This window comes from Bombus huntii, chromosome 11 (assembly GCF_024542735.1).
Source record: "Bombus huntii isolate Logan2020A chromosome 11, iyBomHunt1.1, whole genome shotgun sequence".
Lineage (NCBI taxonomy): Eukaryota > Metazoa > Arthropoda > Insecta > Hymenoptera > Apidae > Bombus > Bombus huntii.
In genome coordinates this window covers 4,252,934-4,279,690 of record NC_066248.1, presented here as the reverse complement: position 1 = coordinate 4,279,690, position 26,757 = coordinate 4,252,934, and the positions used below count along the sequence as shown (strand labels likewise).

Below are 26,757 nucleotides of genomic sequence, written 5' to 3'. Positions count from 1 at the left end.
CTATTTTAATGCTTCAAACTTTCCATGTTACAGTTTTTTCACTCTTCCAAAATATTTCCATAACTCCTGCAAAAATACGAATTCCAATGTCAATAATCAACATGAATTACCAAAATTCGAAAAAAGAATGCAGATCAATAATTTTAGCGATCAAATGACGAACGGTGTAAAAAGCAAGAAAGTTCCTAAGTTGAAAAAGGAGGATGAAGAAAGATGTAGAAAGATAATTACATTCGAATAAACGATAGGCATTTTAGAGAAGAAGGAAGTAGAGGAAGGATTTAAATTGATGATTAAACGATTTTGATATGATCCTAGAAGATCTAGCTTGCATTAACGGAGGGTAAGGTCGAAGAAACTGGCACGTTGGCCGGCCCTGAGCAACTCCCAGTAATGTGGGTCGTCGTCTAACTGTTCCACGTACCGTTCCGTCGACTCTGTGCCGTCCATTAGTCAGATTCAACTACTCCTTCTCTTTCTTACCTCCACCACCCGATAGCCGTACACACACGGTGGAGCATCTCACCTCTTCTCTTCCTTCCTCATTTTATCGACACCTACCACGTACTGAGGAATCTTTCTACAATCGATACACACTGAGAAAACCTTAGAAAGTTTGTCCCGGTTCTACCGAGCGTGTTACATTTTTTGATGAAAACAAGAATCGGATTTTTTGTTCCATATGTAGCATCAACATTGGTGCATCTTTGACCTATATGTTATTTAGATGTGATAAACTACATAAAATTATTTGTAAGAAAATGGATTATAATTTTATATAAAATAAATCATAGTGCATCTTTAAAAAATTAATTTTAGTAGCTACTCAGTAATTATTATTATTAGAATATTATTAGAATTTCATGAAGTTTATAAACAAATACCAAAACAACAACAAAAACACAAGAATCATACATCAGAATTTTAAAAAAGGGTAATCTAATAAAATATGAAAGGTTTATGATAATATTTCTGAAAATCGAAATCACTTCAATTCAATGATCTTTATATTTGGTGATACTTTCATTCCGACAGGAGAATCTTCCGGGATTATCTTTTTCCTTCTCTGGTCTTTCGTCTTGCTCTTGTACAACATTTTGTCCACGTTCCTCTGAAGTTCCACCTCTTCGCCTTACCGCCACTACTTCAGCCGTCTTCCTACTATCACCTGGTTGCCGAGGTACCTCAGTCGACGTTTGACCCTCTACCAGGGCTGCAAGTTTTCATGGTTTCGTCGCACGTTCTATTCACCTTCGTCGTGTCCGCGTTTTACGATTGCTTTTCTTGTGACCAAAAGACCGAGAGTGACAGGTTCAACGGTAATTAGAATTGAAGTACATGGAGTTTTAAGTGCTTAAAAATACTGAAGGTCGTTCTGAGACCACTGGGGTGCATCTGCATTCATCTCATCATTGCATCCAGGTATTTTTTTCTATGATGTATTGCTTTCCTTTTAACTACAAAAATTCATTAATAGAAATTATACTTAAAAAGAAAAAGAATACTTTTTGTGCTGAATATTTTTCTATTGTTTTACCTTTGTTATCTTTTTATTTTAAAACTAGTTTCTTTTTTAAAATATGTTTATTTAATTAATGCTTCTTGTAACAGATAAATTGTATAATCAAGTAATGAAAAATTGTAATAATGCAATTATTGTCGAACAATAATATTTAATTTTGCTTAATGAAACTACAAGTTTTTCTACAGATTACTCATTAAATTAAAAAAACAATTAAATTAAGTTATTAAATCAAGTAGATGAAAACGGGGTATTATAATATTTCGTTACAAATTTCACGTATCCAGCGTACAATTAGAATATATATATATATATATATATATTCTGTAATCATGATACCGTTATAATTAGGCCGAGTTTACGCTGTATTAAACGTTCCATGGAGGAGCATAAATGCACGTGATAAGAACCACGTTGAAACGCGTTAAAAATTGAGTTTGAAACCGGTTACTGCCATTGCGTTTGCAAACGATTCGTTTAACAACGAAGAAAACCTCGACTACACGATGATCTATTTATAATGTTGTCTTCCGTACGTATAATTCAATTGATGATCAAGGTATAATTAAGTAAGATTAAATTAAATGAAGATTAAATTAATAAAAGAAAAAATGAAAGATTCATTAACGATAAGAAGAGAAAAACAGTAAAGGTAATAAAGAAAATCCTGTATTGTTGAAGACTCCGTTATGGCCTTAACAGCCGTGTCAAACAAGATCATACGAGATGAAAAAGAAAAGTTGGGAACAAATTTTTTATCAAATATTTTATTATCTTTTCAATCGAAAACTTATGATAACAATAATAATATTCACATACATAAAACAAAAGAAGATGATTACAAGAAATATATAAAAATTAAGGAGTCCATATAAATAGGTGAAAACATAGAAGTTCATATAAATCATCTAGAAAACAAGCTAAATTTAAGGAGAAATTCTTAAATAAAAAAATAATGATACAACTATGATAAAAGTTCTAATTGTTAAGATAAGAATAGATTTTCGGTTTTTATGTATTTATGAGAGTGTATAGAATAATATAATATACAAAAATATATAAAATACCCAAAGTATAGTACTTACTATAACATTTAATAAGTAAAACAGTTACCAACATCTAAATTTCATCTTTACAATTATATATATATATATATATGAATTTGCATAGATATCAGCAGTCCGCTGATACAAATGTGCGTACAATCCTGCAATATACCGTGAACAGAAAAAGGGTCAACAAAAAAGTCTTTACTAAAATAATTGATCGGAGACCCTTGAACGAAGTCAATAATCACATTCATCGAGATCACAATGAACCATTGATAGAAGTACGATAAAGGAGAAAGAGGTCGAGGAGGAATGGCAACGATGAATATTATTACGGTTCCCTCCGGTGTCGTTGCTCATGGAAAAGCTGATGATTCACGAACCTGATGTAGCCGAAACAACTCTCAGGACTGAAACCCCAAAAACAAGCCGGTTAAAGTGGGTCATCCCGATGAACAGTACACACGTTTCTGTTTCGTGTACCAGTCACCGAGTTAGGAGGCGGTCACGGTCACGAACAAGCTAAAGACGAATATTATGACCACCGAGAGACCTTGGACGATGATCTCACAGGCAACAATAGATTGTTTCAGGTTGTGTTGCGATCTATCAACTAGGTGGCGATCAATCAGGTTGCAACTGTTCGGCGAGGTCGCGAACCTTGAACGATATTAACGTTTAAGGTGAAGGTAGATTAAAGATGTCTATTAAGCTTATGTTTAGTAGGTTTATTTGAACTTTTTAGTACAAACGAAAGAGCATGAACTGTAAATAACGGAGTTTAAACTTAGGCGAATGCGTGATGAATCTGTTGTCTCTTAAAGTGCCTGGTGCTTATGTTCTGTCAGTCTAGGGGATGTGTTTTAGTCAACGTTTCCTATGACGTGGAAATCTGTTTCTGTCTAATCCTGTAACTGCCTGGCTGTCATGGATGTCCATGGTATCAGCATACATGGTCGAGGGTGCGTAGCGTAACGTCCAGTTGATGCCATCGTCCTTTGCCTATTGTCGAGTTTTATCGGGTGTCAAGGTTTATGCCACGTCTTTTACTGTTGAGAAGACCCGTCGAGTGCTTAGGATGCCAATTAACCTCTCGACGCGGTCCCAGTTGTAAACCTTATAATATGTAGTGTGGCAAATTCCGATTTCCCCCAAAATAGCAGATGTGCCATCTATACTGCAAACTGAGGACCACCCAAAACCCTGAACAGATTGTTAAACCTATTGGAGTTCCATGCTTTTATCTACCCACATTAATAAAGATGACGGTTCATTTGCTTCCGACTCTTTCTGCTCTACTTTATTAACACCACAAAGTAATTCTAATTATAAAAGAATATTATTTAATCTCTTTCATGCTGATGCTTCTTAAAGGGTTTGTAAGTTTTAATTATAGTTTATTCCTTAGAAAATGGAATTTTATAATGGAGACTTATAATTTTTTATGATTGATCAATTTATGGTTCATGAGAAGATTTATAACAGGGATGGTACAAAAATAGAAGTACGTTTGGGTCAATTTGGTGAAAATAATATATGGAGTATCTAGGAAATGGCAAAAAGTGATTTTTAATCACTTTCAGTATTTCCTTACAAATTTAAGTTTTCTATAGAAGATTGTCACTGAAGTAGAGAAAAGAAGATATGTTATTTAATTCCAAAGAAGTGCCATAATTTTCATCAGTAATCTGTCGTTTAATAAATCTACAAATAAAAAAATAATTAAGTAAAAAATGCAAGAACAGATGATAAAGTAAAAATATTTAATCATCGTATTACAATTAATATTGATACTACTATAAAATATTTAGTCACAAATGTTCTTCAAAAAAGATGTTCCTGATGGGTCGGCGGATGTTCCTCGAGGCACCAGTTCCGTTTCGTCTGTGACAACGAAAGCTTGCTCGAAAGTGCGAGTAACAAAATGCTAATGCCAAATACAGCAATCGAGATTGTGGCACAACCTCGACAAAAGCTGCTGGAATGCTACGGGAAGAGCACGAGAAAGAGGAAAAGAGAGAGAGGACGAGAGAACCCGTTACGCGTAGGAACGCGATTCCGCTTGATGAAAGATGTAGCAACCTGTTCCTGTTTATCATTCTATTGTGCTGATGATTTTCTTCGCGGTCAGAGGATCCGTTAATTAGTGGCCAGAATCTCAATGTATTGTCGACGATAAACGACTTTGATTTTCATTTTGCAAATAATTCCTGGCAGTATCGTCCTAAATTTCCGGGTCTGACTCGTGGACCCTTCCTTGACGATTACTGTAAATTACAAATTATTATCAATCGCTCTGAAGTGAATTATCGAATTATTTAATTAAAAATACGTCACGTAGATGCAAGAAGAAAAGTTGAATTTCTTTCTGGCAATTGTGAGAATGATTCGTATTTCGAGATTTTAAATGGATTAAAATTTATCACCTAATGAAAAAGAAATAATTCTAAGTTGAAGATTGTAGATGTAGGTATATGCAACTGAACGGTTAATTAATTAATTTGCATTTGTTCGCATTGTTCTTGTTTGGCGAAGGTGATGCAGACATCGGTGACGCGTTTACAGTAATTTCGGTGATGGTATGACGCGACAAATCCGGTGGGCGTATCATGAACTGTACGTGTATCCCGCATGCACGTTTCACTACCGTGTCCAGATATATTAAATGTAGGACACAAGGGACGGAACTGTTTTCCGGCCTTTTACTTTACCATCCGTCATACTGACAGTTCAGAAAACTAGCAAGCATCGTGGATAATTCGAAGTTTCATAAATATGTATAATAATGAAGTACTAGAAAAACGGAAACCGAGCATGTCTTTAAACGCTTACAACATTCATTTCTCTAATTTGTATAAGAAAATGTAGAATTTCAATTTACGTAATTGGATCTTTAGAAATACTATGTATAGAATATGAAGTCTAATTTGATGCTCTAACTTTCTACAAGTATAATGATATTTTCATTAATAATAGCCATAAGACTGCTATAAATAAGAATCGTAGAGCCATAATATATAAATACGTGTATTATATTAATAAATACTATATGTAAATACTAAATATAAATAAGAAAAGCAAGCCGTGACCAACTTTTACCTATCGCACGTATTCTATAATTAAAGTTAATAAAAATGTATAAAAAAATATTTTCACATGGAACTAAAATCCTTTATTTTATTACCAATGTGACACGCTTTCAGGTATGCGAAGAACAATGCGATTCGATCCATGGATACTAATGGTCACATTGGCCTGCGTGACGGGCACCTTGTCGGAGTATTTGATGGGAGGCCATATGGACAACAGTCCGCCAAAGTCCTTACTGGAGGAGATGGAATCTTCTCCGAGTTTGGCAAGGACGGCGCAGCTGGGTGACCTTGACCTGGATCTTGATGCAGAGGAGAGCACCGCTGCGCTGTCGATGTCGGACGACGAAGAAGCGCCGCGTTATCATCTTCCGTATCCTTTCGCCTTCAACGGTGGCAGACCGTTTTCGCTCGAGAAGGATCCTATCACCGGTAAAATAGACTTCGAGAAGGCGCCGCCAGTCAAAGCCCTCAACTTCAGCACTCGTTATCAAGAAAACGTAAACGAAGATGAAAAGGTGAACAACAAGGACTCAGCGAAGGAGAACGAATCTTATTTAACGAAAAAGAAGATCGAAAACAACAAAGAGACCGATGATGTTAGTCCAAACGAGATTAATCCTTATTCGCCTAATTTTCATGATTTTCTTAATCTTCCTGTTCATTATTCTTCCGACAAGTATGGCAAGGACAAATATCCATTGATATCAAGTTCCTATGCGAATACAAAAGTTCAGAGTGGATCAAATAGTTATAGTACTTATAATCACAAGCCTTATCATGGAGAAACTGTAATGTATTATCCTACCAGAAAACCGTATATGCCTAAGACAACTTCGACTACAACAATGAGAACGACTCCTAAACCAACCCCGTCGACTACATCCAGAGCTATCACCACTTCTACGACTTCTAGACCCACGACAACTTCGACGACGACGACGACGATGATGACGACGACTAGTACTACTACTTCTACTACGACATCTAGTCCTCCACCATCTACTACTGTTTCCACTTCGACGAAAGCACCTGTTGTAACAACCTGGAAGCCTCCTGCCTCCACTCCCAAACGATTTACCGATCATCTGGACGATTACGATGATATTCTTCCAATAGAGAAGCTTCAATCCTCTGTGTACAGTAATGGTCATCAAGGACCAAATAATATAGTGCAGCACAATCGAGATCCTCAGACGATGCCTCCTATAAACCATGAAGAGTATATAGATAGTTACGAGGATTATGAAATTGGAGATGGAGAAGATGCGAAGGATTATGTCTCGATGAAAGAGACGACCAATGAAATTGTAAAAGCTAGTACAGTGCCTAGCACAACGTCGACTGTTCATAATATAACCACAGCTGTTGGAACTCCAGAGACCACTCCCGTAACCACTACGACAACAAGTACGCCAGTTCCATCATCGTCTGCAATATATTCTTCACCAGTGTCTCAAGAAAGTATCTTCCACAGTAACTCGCTACCGTTCCAAGCTCTTCCTTCGCGTCTAGTAACATCTATGCCCTTGGACAACGAACACAGAATGCCATCAGCGTTTGAAAAAGATAATCGAAAACATGGTATTGCGGATAATATTATCATGAACCAGGGATATCGTCCAAACGCAGTTATTAATCAGAGACCAACTGGATTAGGTGGAGGAATTCTGGTAGAGAGCACTAGCAATATAGTGATACCACCTGATCAGGATACAGTATCCTTTGTCCTTGGTAACAGACAGAACGTCGAAGGTGGATATTATTCACTAGGCACTGCAATTGGAGAGAATCCTTATGGCAGTTCCACTGGAATCGATGCTTCTTTCCGACCTTTATATGGTGTTTCACCGGACAAAAGCAATTACGATCCACAATCAGATTACCGAGGAACAATTGGCCTGCCTTCAGTATCCGTACTGGAGAATAATCCTGCTTATGCTGCTCAAACATGGAGACAACCTAATCCTACTGGAACTCAGAAGCTGGCAAACGAGATAGAACCTTCTAGAACACAGAATTCATTCGTAAAAGGCACAGTGCTTATGGAACAGCCAGAAGATAAGAAGGATGATAAGGACGTTAACTACGTGGTGTTTCCTAAAGATGAACCTAAACAACCAGTTGAGGAACACATCGTTGTTATAAACGAAGCTGATGGCTCTGTGCATGAAATAACACCTTCTTCCACAACGTTGAAACCTGTAAGAGTAGATCCTCCAGTTTTAAATGAAGATCACCTGCCACAACTTTCGGAGAACTTGACTCCGCCGGCTGAACGACCAAAGTCGCCACCACAGTTCTATTATCATTATCATCACGGAGGTACGATAAGACCGGATCATCCAAGACCTCAAAGATTGCCTTTACCACCTCGTGGGAAACAACCACCGTCTCCTCCCCTTCCACCACCACCTCCTCCTTCAGAACCTATGGGAATAAGAAGACGTCCTTATCCTCCCGATTCTACTTTGCCAAACATTCTACCACAATTCCGTCCAAATGCTAAAACGTCTCATGGACACCGTGGATCAGAGGCGATTGGAACGATTCCAGCTGGTCAAGGCTATCCCACCAGAGTGAGACAGCCTGTTCAGTCTCATCCTCCAACCAGAAGACCTCTACCACCTCCACCTCCATCTTATCTTCAGAGATTAAACCCTCCTCCTCCTCCAATTCATGCCGTTAGGCTTGCCGGCGCAGCTTCCGCGAAGGCTGAGAACATAGTGCCTCCTCGAGACGTGGAGTCCACGGTCAAGAGGTTTCGCCTTCCATCGATACCAGCCACCTCCAGAGGGGAGGATGATGTTAAACTAGCGCACCGTGTGCCCAATCAGAAATTGCGGTTGGAAGAGGAAGAACGGGCAGAACGTTACTCGGAGGAACCGCCTCAGGTGCCGCCAAGACCTCCCTTATTTCCTAAACGAAGAACTGCTGATCCTCCACACGTAGCTACTCTTCAGATGATCCAACAACATGGCGAATTCGCGGAGGATATTACAGAAGCAAATTTGTCCTCTATGGATGAAAATACAAATGACGAGTCAGATAGAATAGTAACTGAACAGAATGCAGATAGAAGAAAGTTTGACAGCCATGAACCAATAGCTGAGCCACCGGTTTACGTAGTCTATCCTGTGAATACTGCTGTGAATATTCATCCTGACGATTCTAGAGAGAAAGATGAGAGCGTAGTTGTTGGAACGAGAGGACCACATAGACCCCTTCCTCCAGAAACATTGCTTCAGGATAATGAGGATCAAGAAATGGATGAAGAGCCAAGACCTTCTGTTCATAACGTCTTTAATGGACGGCCACTTGCCTCAGATTTTCCGTATCCTCTGGAACGTCCTGACCCTTCCATTCTTGTCAATGGAATGAGAGAAACGCCATTATTGGTGCCCAGCGATCAGCGACAAGAAGAAGATTCTATGCAAGAAAATACAGAAGAGAAGGACGAAAAAGATTCCAGCGTGAACGTTATACCATACTTACAGGATTTCGTACCTTTCCCAGCAAGGAAGAATGAGGTTATCTCAGCTACCCTTCATCGTTTGCCAGCCTTGCCATCTTCTACGCCAATTGCTTATGTTTATACTCCAACAGCTCAAGCTTCTCATCGTTTAGACGTAGATATGCGTGATGAGGACAAATCTAAAACTGAAAATAGTGATCAGAAGCCCATTCTGTTGCCTTCACAGCAACCCTCTAGTTCCTCCAGCTCTGCGCCGTCTCCACAGAACTTCATGGCGCCGTTTGTAGCAAGTATCAGTGCAGAAACACCTTCAAAGAACGGCTGGAGCGTTGTCGTGGTTGAACCTACCATTAGTAGAAAATCGGATGACGATTCTTCCGAGACCACTTCGAATGCAGAAGAGTCTCAGACAGAAAAAACTGAATTCGATGCTGAGAACTTCAAACCACAGCTCTTCGGTGGATTCAAACCGATTTACGAATTTCCTACGCAGAACGAAGATCGATCAGAGCGTAAAGAATCCAGCGAGTTGGAAACAGAAGTGAGCACGCATTTTCAAGAGCCTGCCAATTCGACAGTTTGATGAAAGCATATGTTTATCGTGTAGAAATATTAATTGAGTGAAAATAAGCTTCGTTTCGAGTATTTCGTTAATTACTATTACGCTCCTCTTGGCATTGCTGTCTTTCTCCAGAATGAAAGATTCGGACCAATCTTAGTTGGGTTATTGGAGTAATGCTGATTGGAACACTTGCTTTGAAAAGGGAACTAAAGATCTCGAAACTATGTGCACTGGTGACTGGGGCAATTCATTGTCTTCATGGGGAGTTAAACTATACAAGTCTGAATATTCACATGATCTTTGATAATTTTGGATCATTGAATTCGATGAGAAGGGTTGGATGCAATGGGGTGCAAGCGATACAGTCCGAGTTAAATACTAACAGTTTAGTAACAATCTTAACTACTTCATATAATGCAACATTAGAAACCATCTTGTAGTAAAGAACAAAATTTTATTAAAGGTATTTGCACCGCTTTGCATGTAATCCTCTTGATTACAATGACTACAAGGAATCATCTACAATATTTATTTTATTAAGAAATTACTATATTTATATTAATTTATCTATTTTATTTATAGACTATATAGTAATTTTATAAAATTCTATTGTGTTAAATTGTAGAAACCATCATATTTTGTACATCTACTTCATACATTATCATAGTCAGTCTGAATCTATCTAACGAGTCAATCTGAAGAATGTATACTACATTACTTATTTTCTACTTTCTCATTGATGATCGCAATTATATACTAAGCAATTAATATAATAAATTATTCCTAAATTATTTATTGCATACTTCGTTTATTTATATTAATGCCCTCCTAAATGCTTCATACTTTGTACAATGTGTTTAATACAAAAAACAAATGCTCTCTGGCTATATACTATCAATTTTACAATAACAATAATACTGTGGCGCTTCAAACGAATATAAATTATTAATTTCTAAGGAAGACTAAGAATTGACATGATTGGATGAACTTTATACAACATGGAAAGCAATATAAGTACTCGCTTTCTTATAAACTAATATCAGAATATCAATTCCATATGATGAAAAGGATGCAATGCAAAGAATGCATATATCATAAACTTTCTTAAAATACAATAAAATAAATATACAATAAAATATTAATTGTTTTGTGCCCTTATTGATCACTTATAATTACCAAACTACAATTACCAATTACATTAAGGCAAGAATTTGTTTTCTTATAATTAATGATATAGAAAATCTAGTCAGCAATAACAATTTTTAGTTTATGTCATAGTCATTTACTTCTAAATATAAGTAATGTAATCCTTTTATCGATTACCAAAGAGTCGTAAATCCAACTTTAGCACAACGACGCCTTTTTCGACTTCATGTAACTGAATACGTTTCTGTATTGGCCCACACGAATCTCTACTATCTCTCATTATGTCAGCAACTCTTATTTCTGCTCGGCCGAGAAATTCTGTGATAATATTTAAAATATTTTGTTACTCTGAAATTCTTTTAGTTATGTTTATATGAGAAGTATAGAATTAATTTTACCATCTGGACTATAATAGCCTTTATCGAAGACCGTGATACATAAAGTATCCTCAAGTAAATCCTTTACTTGAAACTGCATTGATGTATCCCATAAAGGGCAATCAGTTCCTGATATGACACCCGTTCTCTCTTCCTGTGAGCCCATACTCACTTTACAAAACGTATTGCACTTTCCTATAAAGTTCGATATCTTATTATAATTGTTATAACATTAAAAAATTGAATTTTATGTAGGATAGATTATAGTGCTCATACTATTAATAAAGCATAAATTGCAAGTGTAAATTGCAGTTGCATAGTTTTTGCAGCTAAGATGTAAGATAATAATATTATTAAGTTTAATGTTACTAAATAGCTAGATACTAACATCATCTACTACTGCAAAAAAGGCCTCCCATACATGCGCAATATATTTAAGAAATGAAGAAGCAATAGAGATAGAAAAGAAAAATTTTAAAATGTTTAGCTAAAATATAGGATGTATGATTTTCAATTCTTTGTAATTTTCATCTTATTTGTGTTTATCTATAAGTCTGTCCATGTACCAAGTCTCAAGGTAGAACTTCTATGCAAGCAGAAAATTTTACCTTTTTTCAACATAATTAAATCTTCAGCTTCCACAATTACTAATCGAAGTCTACCCTGGGGTGGTCTTCTGCGAACTACAATCATGCCAGATCTTTGTTAGTAAAATTGCATTGTATAGTTAGAGAGTGTAATTGCGATACGAATGACCCTCGATGGTTTTATTTCCTTCCTTTCATCGTACGCTTTTACAGAAAAATAAAAAATAACAACCAAGCAACCAAGCAAAGCACATGCACGAAAAGGCAAACAACTTAAGCACACACAAGTTTAGCTTACCAGGTATTGTCTTTAAATTGAAACCTTCAAGCACTGTAACAAGAATTCTGCCACACGCTCCAAATTGCGCCTGCTCTGTTTACTCACACATATTACGCGTTATTATACGTTAAATTTATTGTATTCTTATATGTTGCATTATACTTATGAAAGTTACTATTACAATAACGATACAAAAATAAACACGGAGTATATTATAACTTAACAATAATATGTAGCTAGATATAACGAAAGTATGACTTACTTGATCTTTGTCTTTGCAAACGTGTTTTTTCGTTCTCCATAAATTTCTTTCTTGCTTCTGTAATTCTTCTGATCCATAGTGAACATTCACTTGGAGACGGTGCTAATAATATTATTGGCTTTTTTTGGTCTTTCAGTCTCAATATTTTTGTTGAATTTTCTGAACCCTCACAGGAACCGAAACTAATATTACCATTCATTTCTGAATCACCCAGAAAAGATAATTCGTTTAAAAATATTGGCTGCAATAGATAAATATTTCCATTAGTACCGTTATACTGCTATTACAGTAATTTACTGTAAGATACCTTTCTATACATCTTGAATTTTTGATGTTCGTTTCTCTCAAATGAAAACTGTTGTCCAGTGGATGAAGACTTTCTGCTGAGTACTGGTTGAGCAAACAGTAAAAAGTCGTTTGTGAGAAATCCAACAAGTTCTTTTCCACTTTTTGCCTAAGAGGCATTAAGGTATTATAAAGTTGTTATTACATAAAAGAAATGTGGTCTCTTAGATTTGACCTACCTTATGAAGTATACCAAAATGAAGAAGTTTTCGTGGACCTAAAGAATTGGTTAAAGAATTAAAGATAAGTTGTTCTTCAAGACCATCACATGCCACATGTGTTTGCAACCATTCTAATCTATCACTATTTTCTTTCTCTCTAACTCCTTCGTTTACCTACAGTAAAATAAATCAAATTAATATTAAAACGTTAATAATTCTTTTTTTTAACTAAACAGTTGATATTTTAAAAATTTTACCTGAGTACAAAATTCTTCTGCTTTAGCCAATGCTTCTTGGAGATATTGCCTATCAGGATGGTCAACTGGTGTGTGCTCTAAAATCTAAAATAATAATGGTAAATTGATGTAAAGATGTTTATACTTTTCTGAAATCAAGAATAGAAAGATGATAGATACTTTGCCAATAATAAGAGGATACTTTGTTATCCTTTGCATTGGTTTTATAAGGAAAGAGCTCAAAGGCATTCCTTTTGTACGTGGATCTTGCTGACAAATTTGAGCAACTTTGACAAATTCTGGCATAGTTTCAGTTAATCTCTGAAGATAGACAGCAGCGGATATTTGGCAACTGCAGAATCTTATATATGCTGACATTCTAGGTATCTAAAATATACGAATATTAAACTATGATATAAAATTAATTACAAACAGTAAAAGAAATTTACATTTTCACATAGAATGTCTCCAATCATTCTTACAATCCCTCCTTCACTATTATCTCGTCGTATCCGTAATGTTCTGAAAAATATTTATTAAATAATTAACTGGTATTGTAAATGTTTTTTGAATTATATTTATATAAAACGCTACCTTAAGAAATTATCGTTACACGCAATGATATCTCTCCAATTAACAAATATTTTATCTACTTCATCCACGGTTAAAACTAAACTTTCAATGAGAGGTTTCTCGAAAACCTGTAAAAGAATTTTTACTTTTAAATAAATTTAAATATAACACATAGGAAATTATTTTATATAAAAATTGTTATATACCTCGTGAACAAGTCTCATGTCTTCTATATATGCTTGTTCAGTTGTGATAAGTTCTTTTATGTATTCTTGCCGTTTTCTTTCCATGGAATCCAATCCAGCCACTAGTAAGTTAGTTGTCATCTCATTAGCTACACATAAAATGTATGCAGAGGTTTTTCAGTCTCTTCTTATTTTTTTTTAAATGTACTTTAGCTAATTTTAGGTGACTTGCTCCAAATAATAAATGAAATTTTTAGCAAAATTATTACATACAATTTTGTAAGAATTAAATGTTTGAGAAATGAAACTTAAAAATCATAAGAAAATATTCTAAGTATTTATGTTAGTCGTCGGGTTTCACTGAGTAATGGAGAATTGTTGTACTCAACAATACTTTACAACAGACAGATACTTTATTTCAATCAGCAGTTTTGCGAATACGTCTGTATATTATGTATGGATATGTGTACATATGTATAAGAACGGCGTGTATATGCATATGAGAAATTTCAAATATATCCACATGAAGTGTGAACAAAAACCTGTAATAGATACAGAACGATTTAAACTTGTTCACACTCATACAGTGTCCTTCACTCAAAAGTATACCACACACAATTTGAGATTCATAATGAGATTCGACGATACAACAAACAATATGGATATTTTGCAAATAGTAACAACCTTAAGGATATAGCACTACATAAGTATTTTTCTCATCTAAGAATAACCAGTTGCATAACTTGCTTTACACATTGTCAACATGTTTTAGATAAAGATTACAAGATTATGGGCGCATCTAGAATATTTAATATTAAGCACACAATGTTTAGTTCCATGATCAGGCATATTTATACACTTTTTTTTGCAAAGAGTTATATAGAACGTGTAAAAGGATTAATTAGTGTATAAATATGCTGATCTACTGTGCGCTTTTGCGGTGATTCGAAACTAGTTATTCCATCAAATTCCTGAATATTTCAATGGAATGAATATTAAATGTAATACAATACATTCAATGATTTCTTCTACTAATTATTTTGTATTACTTCGCAAAATTTGTATAAAATTTTAAACACTACAAAATTAGGAGTAATTAGAAGTAAAAATAGTAAATTATTTCAAAATAATAAAGCGACATTTAAGTATCTCAGCACAGAGATTCGTAAACTTATAAGCAATAAATATAAATAAAGAATAAGTAAATAACAATACATTTGTGAAATAACATTTAGGTACCCTATCCTTAAATAATCTAAACTATTATACTCAGGGGTAAATTGATGGAAAAACTGGTTTACGACAATATAACATTACTTAACAAATCATTCTCACCACTGGAGATAATATCTACCTAACTTTATGATTATTATTAATGATATTTTAATGATGATTTAGGCTCTATAATAAAAGGCTGTGAAGAAGGAGCACATCATCTTCCATTATGTTATCAGACAAAACTCAAAGCAGAAAACATAATAACTATACATATATAGAATAAATAAATAGGAACAACGGATTTGGTTAAAACTTATTGAATTCAAAAGAGAGCAATATTTTAATTCTCTTTGTAAACATTATGCACAGTATTACTACATCTCTTTCTGATTCCTATACTTACATATAAAATTTTGAATTTAAACAGAAGTTATAGACTGTGTAATTGTTCAAAAATTTCAAGGCTATGTAAATATCTCCTATACATTGTAACAAACTCTTCACCCATGGTAAAGAAAAGGTTAAATGAAATATTCAACACTATGATTTAACAACTCCTTCTCCCTTTACATTGAAGACAAGCAGAAAAATAATATTCTGTTGCCCATATTGTTGCTCTAGGCCTCGGCGCAATATAACTGTACAAACCATCTGTATTGCACACCAAATAACGTACTAATGCTAATAGAAGAGAAGGGAACAGAGACAGGCAGCAGTTAAACATTTTAAAAAACTTCACTCTCAGGGACATTAATTATAAAGTTCTAATACTACTAATAGCACTTGTACACGTAACTTTTATTGATCTAACACTTTAAGCCCTTTAATTATTTAATAATGTTTCTATATTTTTATTTACACATAAAGCTGTTCAAATGTTAAATACATAGAGTAGTATGAATGTTTTACAGATAAATACTTCGATGTTTATTGTCTTTGCTTCTAGCAGAAAATTCTTCTGTTCTACTATAGCTATATCTTTGAATATAACCGCATTTTTGTGGATTTTAAAAAATTTTTTTTTGGGCCAAAAGTGCTAGTATAAACAGAAAATACGTCTAATGTCCTCTAAAAATTAAACTTCTTAAATAAATATATGTTCCTTCCAATTTTTATTTGAGATATTAGATACTAATGGATTTTATTTCAAATGGTTAAAGAAATCATATTCGATTTTTAAGCTCTGTCCTAAATTAAAGTAGAGGGTTGAGGTAGGATTTGGTGCACATGTCAGGTGGTTGTAATAACACGATATTAACTAGTTACTCAATATTTAGCGCTCTCCTTTATGAGTATATATATATATATATATTATATATATAAATACTGCGCAATGGTAATTGCGTTTGTAAACCATACGTAGAGATTCAATAGTTTAAAGGATAATAGTCATTAAAACATATGGTAACAATTTGAACGATAATGAAAATAAAGGACCGAGTAGGACCCTGAACCAGAAGAAAAAGACTCGCAATAATTCGGAGTAATATAAAAACGAAGAACCAGCCCTGAGTCTGTCTTTCCCTTCTTTTGCTTTCATTTCTATGCTCATTGTCTCCACCGATGAGACTTGTTGGTTGTAACATGTCGCGTTCAGTGTAGAGACTGCTATCATTCTTATTGCACTCGAGACGCTTTTATTTTAGCCTGCAATGCTGCGGTGCTGCTCTGCTATCCTTTATGCTGCATGTTAAGCAGAGGCGAAAGATAACAATTAGTAAAAAGGATTGCTTCCAAGTATTAATGACAGATATTCAAATTCCTTGAAGTAGCTATTTCGCTTTATGACACTACTATTGATATTATAATTCCACTCAAATACTTTATGAAGCAATAGCTTAAAGTAATAAAGCAAATTAACAAAGATTATATAGATGAATAAAATAATAATAAATAATAAAAATAAGTAAAATAAAAAATGTGATTATAATGATTATTTATATTATAATGATAACGTTTATAATTTGATATAATATATGCTAAATAAAATGTTTTTCTTATCTAACTCTTTGATTAAACTTAATCATACGATATTTCTAAAATAGGGATAAATTTAAAATTTTGTACTAAATATTAGATAATATTATATAATTTTCCTTTAATTGTATACATATATATAAAATCCTATAAATATTTTATTGAAACGAAGCAGCTACCTCAAACGGACAGACGGACGGACAGGCAGGCATGCAGGCAGACAGGCAGGCTGTATAATAGAGAAAGTACGCTTCTTTGATAACTGATTCCGCAAAAAACTACCCGTTATAAATAGACCAGAAATAAAATAACGATTATTGTAAAGTACCGCTATCTTTGATATACCGCTTTCCAAGCCAAAGGCGGAATTTGAACGCAGCCATATCAGAGGAGGAAGCACACATAACATCCGTAGTGTATAATAGTGAAAGAAACACTGTTTCCGTATAATTTTTTATCATAAATTAAATGTAGTTCTCATAGACTACAAACAATGAAAATCAATAAGTAATATTTATATATCTAACTTATCAAAGAACTTGTCAAAATATTCAATAACTATCTTATTTATGCCTGTAATTTATAGTTAATTTCAAATTAATTCTACAAGTTATTAGATAAATATTATATATATAAATGACTATAATATGTAAATAATAACGTATTTAAAAGCAGATTTTTATGATATTTTTAAAAATATAGAATTATACAGTATGAAAATATACATTATGTATAAGTAGATGAAATAGTATTCAGGAAATTACTATTTTATGTGGTCCTACTAAACGACCGTCGCATTAACTTATAAATTGCGTTATTAAAATTTTGAAGACTGATACTGTCATAACATCGATTTATATCTTATAATGATAGATAAAATTTGAAACCTGACGGTCGTCCGTCTATCCGTGTATTATAAATTGCAAATATGGTATAGCAATTATATTTGTTTCATATCATTTCAAATTGTATTGCATTAGTAGGTTACAAAACTGTTTCAAAACTGCTCCTTATTAAACACTTATGATAGACATAAATTATATTTCAAATTCTATAAAAGAAATGTAAAACTTTGAAATAAAAAAGAATACTTACACATAGGAGATACATAATTACTAGGGAAAACGCCAGACATTCCGTTCAATTCGCCTTTCCACCATGCTGCTTCATCCTTTGCAAGTACGGTTATAACGTCGCCTTTCTCGAAACTTAATTCATCCTCATTTTGAGCCTGATATGGGTACAATGCCATAACGCGTTCTATATTGGTAAAATATGTTACTGATATGTTCCTCATATTTAGTGCATATAAAATGACATTACACAAAGTTAAAAACTACTCACCAACATTTGGATCTGTAGGAGAGTCTTGATATCCATGAGAAACAGGTGTACTTCGATTGCTACTACTGGTTAAAGGTTTAACATAAGAAGCTGGGAACCAACCAATTTGTCTTTTTTTACCACGTGCCTAAACAGTATAGCAAGAACACGAAATATAATACAATTATAAATAAAAAACATTATTTTATCATAGTTAATTTGGAAGGACTAATAAATTATACCTGTAATTCTCCTTCCCACCAGCCACTATCTGTCTTCTTACGAATCATTATTAATTGCCCCTTTTGTAAATCTAACTGCTCAGAACTAGTGGCTTGATAAGGTGCAATAACTTGTACAATTTCAGGTTTCCTTCCTCTCTGTCAACAAAGCCTTTGTGTTATAAAAATATACTATATATTCTACTCATATATATATGCTATAAATATTACAAATGTATATTATTATTTATAAAGCCATAATATATGGATATCAAGCACAAAATATAAGACAGTACTTAGCAGGTACATTTTGTAACAAATAAAGTACCTTATGATACTGCGATAACGGGACATCAGCAATAAAAAAAACAATTAAATTTTATTAAATAACCAATATTAAATATTCCTAAATTACATATATGTCATAAGCACATATTAATTACCTGCTGCGCAGCCATTGCGGAAAAATCTGGCAATTCTGCTCTATCTTCCGCGGCTTGTCTTTCATCTTCAAGCTGCTCAGCAGTTTTCTCTGCTTGCTAAACATGGGATATATGTGCGTCTATCTTTATACCTTACAGGCTAATTATTAATGCGTACAAAATTAAATCTATAAAGCTTTTAAATACACAATAGCTTTTTACAATACAGAGGAAATGTATTCTCAATATAGTTAGAAAGTAGAAACATTACAATCAAAATATTACGAACCAATGTTGTCTGAGCAATTGAAGTAGCTGTTTCATGATTACTTGTGGTTGTGTCCTCAGTTGTTTCAGTAATCGCGTTTGTTTCAGATACGTTAGTAGTTATAGAGGCACCCTGATTAATGTTATATATGTTAAAATTCTAAAATCTTGTTTTATTTCTTATGCATATCATCACATTGTATAGTAAAAGTTGAAATTAGTTACTGAAACTTCACTCAATAAAATGGAAGGAGAACCACCATTTTACCTGATCTGGAGCATCGCATTTTTCTACATAATTGGCAGGAAAAATTCCATTCCTATCTCCTGTAGTGCCTGTCCACCAATCACCTTCCTTTTTAGTGACTAATATAACTTCTCCTTGGTTGAAAGTTAAGTCTCCAACTTCGGCGGAATCATACGGATATAAGGCTACGTAGTATTCATTAAGTCCTTCAACTACTGCAGTTTGATTAGCAGAAATTTCCTTGACATACGATTTAGGGAACCAACCCTTAGCTCCATTACCAGATGTACCATACCACCAATCCCCCTAAAGAGTTAAAAAATGCATTAATGTAAATGTATATATACGCTGTGAATATATCTTTATACTAACCTGTTGTTCATCTACTTTAATAATATCTCCTTTTTCGAAGAGAAGATGTTGCTCTATCGTAGGACGATAGTGATACAAAGTGGTTACTTGTATATCACAAACTACACCTAATCCAAGAGTAGGTATGATAGGTTCAACAGGAGGAGGCTCATCGCCGAGTGATCCGGCATCAGATACATTCTCAGGAACTTCAGCAATCCCTCTATATTAAATAAATATAATAGTAAATTATATATCTTTTTAGCAATTAACTATAATTTCAGTTTAATTAACTAACTCTAACGTTCTCTTCTCCACACTGTCTTGTTGTACGAAAGCATTATCATTTGCGCTGCCAACATCTATTGGTTCTACATAAGATTCCGGGAACCAACCAGTATGACCACGAATTTCGCCAGCCATCCATCCTGGTTCTGCATTTTGAACAGGCGGTACCTGTTAGAAGAATAATTTAATTTTTATAATAATTTTTATAATAATACCAAGTTAATAATAAATATATAATGGTTTTATAATAATACCAAGATAATATCACCAGGTTGAAACGATATTTCGTCTTGATTTCTAGCTACAAATTCGTATAAAGCTCTATATTTCATAACCCCTGGAGTAGTTTCTTCCACTGCATTAGTTGTGGTGGCATCATTAACGGGCCATGCAGAATCGTTAACTGCCGCTGAAGTATCATTCCAACCACTATCACCCCATGCAGATGTTGTATAATCAGTACCAGCTCCAGTACCACCACTTGCTCTGAGTTCTAAAACTTTTAATTTTTTATCTTCGAAAGTTAAGTAAAGGTTCTTACAGTCAGCCACTAAAGTTTCCAGTTGCGTTTTAATATCTTGAAGCTGGCCATTATTATTTTCTATGTCAGCCATTTTAGCATCAATCTGTTAATATTAATTTCATATTAAAAAATTACAGCACTTTTAACATATTATATATTACACTGTATTTTGATATACTTAAGTATACCTGCTGTTGCAAATCAGCAATTTTATCCTTCATTTGTTTCAGGGTAATTTGCTTATTATCGAATGCCATTTTGATTGCTTCTTGGCCCGCCGACTCCATAGCTGTATTTAGCTTATTCTTTGCTTCGATTCGAGCTTTCTCTTGACTCAAGGCTAGTAATCTTTGGTTTTGTTCTCGAAGTTTATTCTTTAAGGCAGCCATCTCTTGTAACTGTGCATCACGTGTCGACCGCATTCCATCAATCGTCGTTTTTACTCCAGATACACCAACTCGAGTGTCACAGATTTTTTGAGATAGTTCTTTCACTTTATCGTTCTGCGTTGTAACCAAAATATTATATAGATACTAATTAGTTTATTAATAATCTCTTCAATACTTACAAGTGTTCCTAATTCGATAGTTAATGTTTGATTTCTTGCTTTCAATTTTAGTAAGACATCTTGTTCTTTCTGCCTCTGAGTTTGAAGCTCTTGTGATTTCTGTTTTTCCCATTCTAATTGTCGTTGTCTTTCCATCTCTCTGTTAAAAGAACAAATTTGCATTACTGGAAATTTTTAAGATCTTTATAGATGCAAATATTCATATAAAATTTCACTTACTTTCTTGCTGCTTCTCTTTGTTCTTGAGCTCGTTTTCGTTGTTCTTCCTTTTCCTGTTCAATCTCTTTCTGCCTTTGCATTTGTTTCTCAATCTCTGCTTGTCTTCGTCTTTCTTGTTCTAATCTGTATAATATTTGTTCTCAGTCAATATAAAACACTTTAATACAAACGTTCACCTATCCAATCTTCAGGAAACATTTGTTTACCTAATTTTCTCTTGTTTCTCAGCCTCTTCCCTTTCTTTTCGTTCACGTTCTTCTTGTTCTTTACGTTGAATTTCTAATAAAGCCTTGCGCCTACGTTCTAGCTCCGCTTGTCCTTTCTCAAAGTTTTCTTTACGTTTGTCTTCAAAAGAAGTCTGTAAGAAAACCAATTGCAATAGATAATACCTATTATTATACATAATTATGAAATTATTTAAATATAGATATACAAAGAAAGTGAACGTACTTGCGGCATACCAGCCGATGGATCTACGTTTTCCGTTCCAGTTTGTGAAAGTGTTAAGCTACTTTGTCGTTGACGTCTGAATGCAGGTGGTATAAGTTCAATTGGTAACGTGGTAGGTATCTTTTCACCAAGCTTAGCTATATCACATAAATGCATTGCTAATACAAATTCGTCGCAACTCAAACGACCATCCGAATCCATGTCCGCTAACGCCCTAGTGACACATTTACATTCTATAGAAATGTTAAGAATTATCCTTTCGATTGTTATTGTTTAATATTTGCTGTTATATTATTATACCATATCTGTGCCAACACTTGTTGAGGTAATTGTGACTGCACCATAATATTTCTGGCCTGAGGGCCAGATAGAAATCCAGATCGCGCCCTGTCCCAGGTATTAAATAATTGAGTATATTTCAATTTTGTTTGATGAGGTACAGCCCATTCCACAGATTGTGGAGAACCTACTGAATGCTGACTATGTTGTGAATCAACCGAACCCACCCTATCTATACTTGGTGGACGTGCAGTTGTGCTTAATGGTGTACTTGTAGATACTGGTGTTTGAGCAATTACACCATTCACTAACGTACTTGCTGTGGTTGCTGATACTAGAGGTAAACCTACAACTGGAGGAGTCGATACTACACCAGTTCCTGAAAGAAAATGTAGTAAATAATGAATCATATCATGTAATAATAAAACAAGATACTTTATGATTACAAAACTTAAATTATATATACCAGTGGACATTGGTGCAATAGATGGTACCATAGTAGAACCACCTGCAATCATACTAGTACAAGATAATGGTTGCATAGGCATTGCTTGTGCCATACCAAAAGCAGCCATTGGTGTTGGAGTTGTATTTAAAGGTGCAATTGGTGCTGCTGCAGACATCCCTGTTTGAAAAAAAACATGTTTATTAAATATATGTTATCTGCTCCTGTGTGATATTAAAAATACTATTCGATGAATGATTTAGTTAATAATGTTAAATTACTAATTATCATAGTTTATTATCTACAGTAGTGCAGTATTTCTTATATTAGAGTCTTAGCTTAAGGTATAGGAAAATCAAGATTTAAGAATACCATAAAAGAATATTTAAGTTACATTATTTATTAGTTAAATTAAGTAAAAATAACAACTATGTCTTTCTACAGAATTTAATAAAGTATACCTGAAAACTCAAGATCAAGTAAATCTGTAAAAAAAGGAATAAAACATCATTCACAAATCAATAAATTTTCTGATTCAAATATATCACTGGAAACTAAAAATCTAAATAAATATTAAAGAAATAATGAAGAAATAGAGCGTGGACGAAAGAACATATGGTTTTACCCATGGTAGATGTAGTCATTGGTTGTGCAGATTGAACAACAGGAGGAACAATAGCCGTTGCAGAAGCAGGTGGAACTTTGACTGGTGAAATCCCAGTAGCGACAGGACTATTAGGAAATGAAGGCGGTGCTGGCTTCGGTGGTGGACCACTAGTAGCAGGTGAAAAATTTGCCCCTAAAATACATAATTACATTTTTAAAAACAATCTCTTTACTTTACATAAGATTACATAACAATTACTTTAAATAAGATGTATAAAATAAAAACATGATATAACAGCAAAGCAAAGCAATAGCAAAGTAATTGAAAAATAAAATAATATAAATTACAGCTGCAACAACTGGAAAGATTAGTAATAAAGGCAAAATTAATTCATAATTATGTGCATTTTATACTAAAATGTATGTATTTGATGCTATTGGATGGTCTTTTATTAAAGTAAAGTGTTTATTGCAATAATATATAATGCAAAAAGGAATCATTTCTTTATATTAAAATTTAATTCTAAAGATATGGGAAACTATCTAGATTTACATGCAATTTTATCTTTTAAATAAATGGATAAACTACTTCTCAAATCTCCTTTGCACTTTGAACATACCAATATTTGAGGGTGGTGTAGGTCTTTGAGAAGGACCACCACTAGGAGTGGTGGTAGTGGTAGTGGTAGTACTTGTAGAAGGCACGATTCCTTTTTTTTGCAGCACAAATATTATATTATTGTATACAGAGTTGCATAAGTGGGCAGTTATATATATATAAAAGATATATATAGAGAGGAAAAAATAATAAAGTAGAATATGTATATGCGTAATCAGTAAACAAAGCCATTGCAACATTGATTATATATATAATGTCACATATAATATACATACTGTATTGTGTGTTTTTATAATGAAATAAAAATATAGATGTAGACATGAAGCATAAAAATATATCTTTTGAAGATAAGTGTTTGTGTTATCTTTTAATGATATGTAATTGTGTAAAATATAACGTAATACCATTTTGATAATGATATTGTACACATTATTATATATGTTAATATTAAATAATATGTATTATTTACATTACAAAGTTAATTATATTTTATGTTCCTAAAATGATACCAATGACATACAATATTTTTACAAGTTAGATTTAATAAAATATAAATAATTATTTGAAATATAGCGAGTTCTTTCATGCAAAAATGAGTCTTTGCATAAAAATATTAATGCATATACAACAGCACATCATAACATTATATTATTGATAATATCAAGAAGAAGGAAAAAATATGCCTTAAAGAAAAATCATAATATTTTTACAAAACTTGAAAGAAAGGTACAAACTAGAAGAAAATTCAGACATAATCATTCATATGTAAACATCCACTTCTTATAACATACCCACAGAGGGTGGTGCAGGTCGAGCAGGTGGCTTTGACGCTGTGTGAGTTGTGGCATGTGTAGTGGCAGCCACATTCTGTCTACTTTGTCGTGATGCTGTGTAGTATGATGCATAAGTATAATAATGCTACATAATGCTGTTTGTTACATAAAATGTATCTTTTTTCTTATTTTTTTTGGATCTATAATATCTATAATAAACAATGGTAGTAATTGAAATAGTCTCTAATTCTTAATAATGGAATATTTTGCTGTTATGATATACATCAATCATAAATTCAACTGAAAGATGATTTGTATTTGTTGTGAAATAGAATTCTTAACAGTAGTGTAAGAGTTTTGATGAATACTATGAAAATTTATATTTCTTTCACCATATGTACTCATTTATATATGCTTTAAATACTTGAACATAAAATTTTTAGAGTAATCACCTGGTAAGGTCATTGGTGAAACAGGCCTAATAGCATGTCCTGGTAATGGTCCATTTACAGGTGGTGGTCCTATAAGTGGACGTGGAACAGATCCAGTCATAGGCATCCCACTAATTAAAGGCTGTACTGGAACTTGCGGTGGAGCAGATAAATTTACTAATGAAGCAACATTATTCTGTGGTAGAATATTAGCAGCTCCGTTTGTTAAGTTCGTAACATTACTATCACCTAAATATTATCAAACATTAGAGTTCAGGACTCATGATTGAAGTAATCTTGATTATTTACTATCTTTATCATACTTACTGGCAGATAGTGACTTCAAACTCTGTATTAAAGCTGAAGGCAAGGCTTTAGGAATTTCAAAACCACGTAACTTTAAATTAATTAATTTACATGCAATACTAAATTCATTTATGTCCATTTTTCCATCTGCATCTGTATCTGATAAAGCCCTATATAATCATGTTTTTATGATATGTATGATAATTTCTGAAGATATTAAATACCAGAGTGATATAATAATAAAATGTTAATACCATATTTGTCCAAGGATGACAGGTGGAAGCTGTGATTTAAGTAAAAATTCTTTTGCTTGCTCTCCAGTAACAACTCCATTGATTGGTTTTAAAGAATCAAACTGCTCTCTATATCTTGCACGTTCTCTGGGTTGGATTACCCAAGGATCCATACCTGAAAGAATTGCCATCTCCTTTTTTATCTTATAATATTCAAATAAACGACTTCTTTTGAATGAAAGTAAAAGTATTTGTGAAATGGTCTAATATTCAATCAATAATATCTACAAAATCAGAAATTTCAGTTCTCTCCTTAATTCAGTTACTGTCAACATGACAACTAAATAGGAGCATGCCTGTCACTAGGCTTGGAAACAAAGAAACAATTGACTTACCCGGAGTTTGAGGGGTGGCCATCTCTGTTCACCCGTAGGTGACCACCGAATCAAATCTGTAATTAAAGAAATATATAACTTTTATAAAAATTATTGTAGAAATCGATGAGAGAAATTTGTGATTTCAAGGTTAGGTCATGGTGACCGAACTTAGCGAAAGTGACTCGCTATGTACCTCACGAAAGAAGAATTGTCGAAACGCTATAAATTTAGCGTAGATTCAATCACGAACAAACCCAATTAACTGAATACTACGAGTTCATGAACTTGAAGATTGATCGAGACCCTAACACACACGTATAAGAGCAAGATTTTTTCTCACGCCAGTTACAAAAACATACAACAGTGAACTACTTTCTTTGGCTATGAGACCTCTTTTACAATTTTACTAAAAGAAATTCATGATTGCACGTCGCGACGTTAGCGATCCTTTAGTAAGAAACAGAATCAGACAGATTTCTTCACTATACCGACAGTACGCGGGTCGGCCCACACTACTGACGTACATACGTCACTTTCACGACCTCGGTTATTTCCGTAAATCTTCGGGAGGAATCGATAGCTCACCCGAAACCGCCTCGTTCATTTTCGGCAGAAATCGCTATTTCCGCAACCCTTAGTTCGAACGTTCAAATTTCCTGCACATCATTCAATAGAAGAAATTCTTTAACACGTATATCATATTTATTCGTGATACAATGTTTGATTAATCCTATAATTTAATATATAAATATTGGTGTCGATATA

General features: G+C 33.7%; 2 protein-coding genes across 14 annotated transcripts; one reads left to right on the top strand and one right to left on the bottom strand.

Moving 5' to 3' along the window:
• The first annotated feature begins 33 nt into the window (after positions 1 to 33).
• Positions 34 to 10,488, top strand: LOC126870936 (uncharacterized). Of its 3 annotated transcripts, none has more exons than XM_050629159.1 (2): positions 34 to 1,422; positions 5,775 to 10,488. In XM_050629159.1, exon 2 carries the CDS (start codon positions 5,777 to 5,779, stop codon positions 9,716 to 9,718), a length of 3,942 nt encoding a protein of 1,313 aa, XP_050485116.1. In that variant the 5' UTR covers positions 34 to 1,422; positions 5,775 to 5,776; the 3' UTR covers positions 9,719 to 10,488. The 3 variants fall into 3 exon arrangements, with proteins under 3 accessions (XP_050485116.1, XP_050485115.1, XP_050485113.1); XM_050629158.1 differs by lacking the exon at positions 34 to 1,422 and adding an exon at positions 3,394 to 3,533; XM_050629156.1 differs by lacking the exon at positions 34 to 1,422 and adding an exon at positions 3,769 to 3,887.
• Positions 10,474 to 26,524, bottom strand: LOC126870932 (intersectin-1). Of its 11 annotated transcripts, none has more exons than XM_050629130.1 (37): positions 26,186 to 26,524; positions 26,011 to 26,066; positions 25,637 to 25,790; positions 25,404 to 25,552; positions 25,098 to 25,325; positions 24,664 to 24,759; positions 23,874 to 23,963; positions 23,273 to 23,446; positions 23,109 to 23,132; positions 22,669 to 22,827; positions 22,224 to 22,581; positions 21,924 to 22,137; positions 21,680 to 21,831; positions 21,474 to 21,596; positions 21,255 to 21,393; positions 20,875 to 21,189; positions 20,418 to 20,789; positions 20,174 to 20,331; positions 19,897 to 20,098; positions 19,546 to 19,830; positions 19,300 to 19,410; positions 19,032 to 19,127; positions 18,610 to 18,747; positions 18,389 to 18,515; positions 18,140 to 18,304; positions 13,871 to 13,998; positions 13,686 to 13,792; positions 13,541 to 13,613; positions 13,272 to 13,478; positions 13,113 to 13,196; positions 12,874 to 13,029; positions 12,657 to 12,803; positions 12,350 to 12,590; positions 12,106 to 12,180; positions 11,829 to 11,903; positions 11,242 to 11,415; positions 10,474 to 11,161 (listed from the first exon to the last, which is right to left on the bottom strand). In XM_050629130.1, exons 2-37 carry the CDS (start codon positions 26,030 to 26,032, stop codon positions 11,010 to 11,012), a joined length of 5,670 nt encoding a protein of 1,889 aa, XP_050485087.1. In that variant the 5' UTR covers positions 26,033 to 26,066; positions 26,186 to 26,524; the 3' UTR covers positions 10,474 to 11,009. The 11 variants fall into 11 exon arrangements, with proteins under 11 accessions (XP_050485087.1, XP_050485086.1, XP_050485085.1 ...); XM_050629129.1 differs by having other exon boundaries at positions 18,610 to 18,745; positions 19,021 to 19,127; positions 20,180 to 20,331; XM_050629128.1 differs by having other exon boundaries at positions 18,610 to 18,745; positions 19,021 to 19,127; positions 26,186 to 26,523.
• Between the last annotated feature and the right edge of the window lie 233 nt (positions 26,525 to 26,757).

What these genes read in the sequence shown, in the direction of transcription:
- LOC126870936 (XM_050629156.1), top strand. Translation starts at nt 3,806, where the DNA reads ATGCTTTTATCTACCCACATTAATAAAGATGACGGTTCATTTGCTTCC. An exon ending in TACTTTATTAACACCACAAA is followed by an intron (nt 3,888 to 5,774) that starts GTAATTCTAATT and finishes ACACGCTTTCAG; the next exon opens with GTATGCGAAGAACAATGCGA.
- LOC126870932 (XM_050629128.1), bottom strand. Translation starts at nt 26,032, where the DNA reads ATGGCCACCCCTCAAACTCCGG. An exon ending in ACTTGATCTTGAGTTTTCAG is followed by an intron (nt 22,828 to 23,108) that starts GTATACTTTATT and finishes TTTTTCAAACAG; the next exon opens with GGATGTCTGCAGCAGCACCA. An exon ending in CAAGTGTTGGCACAGATATG is followed by an intron (nt 22,138 to 22,223) that starts GTATAATAATAT and finishes ATGTGTCACTAG; the next exon opens with GGCGTTAGCGGACATGGATT.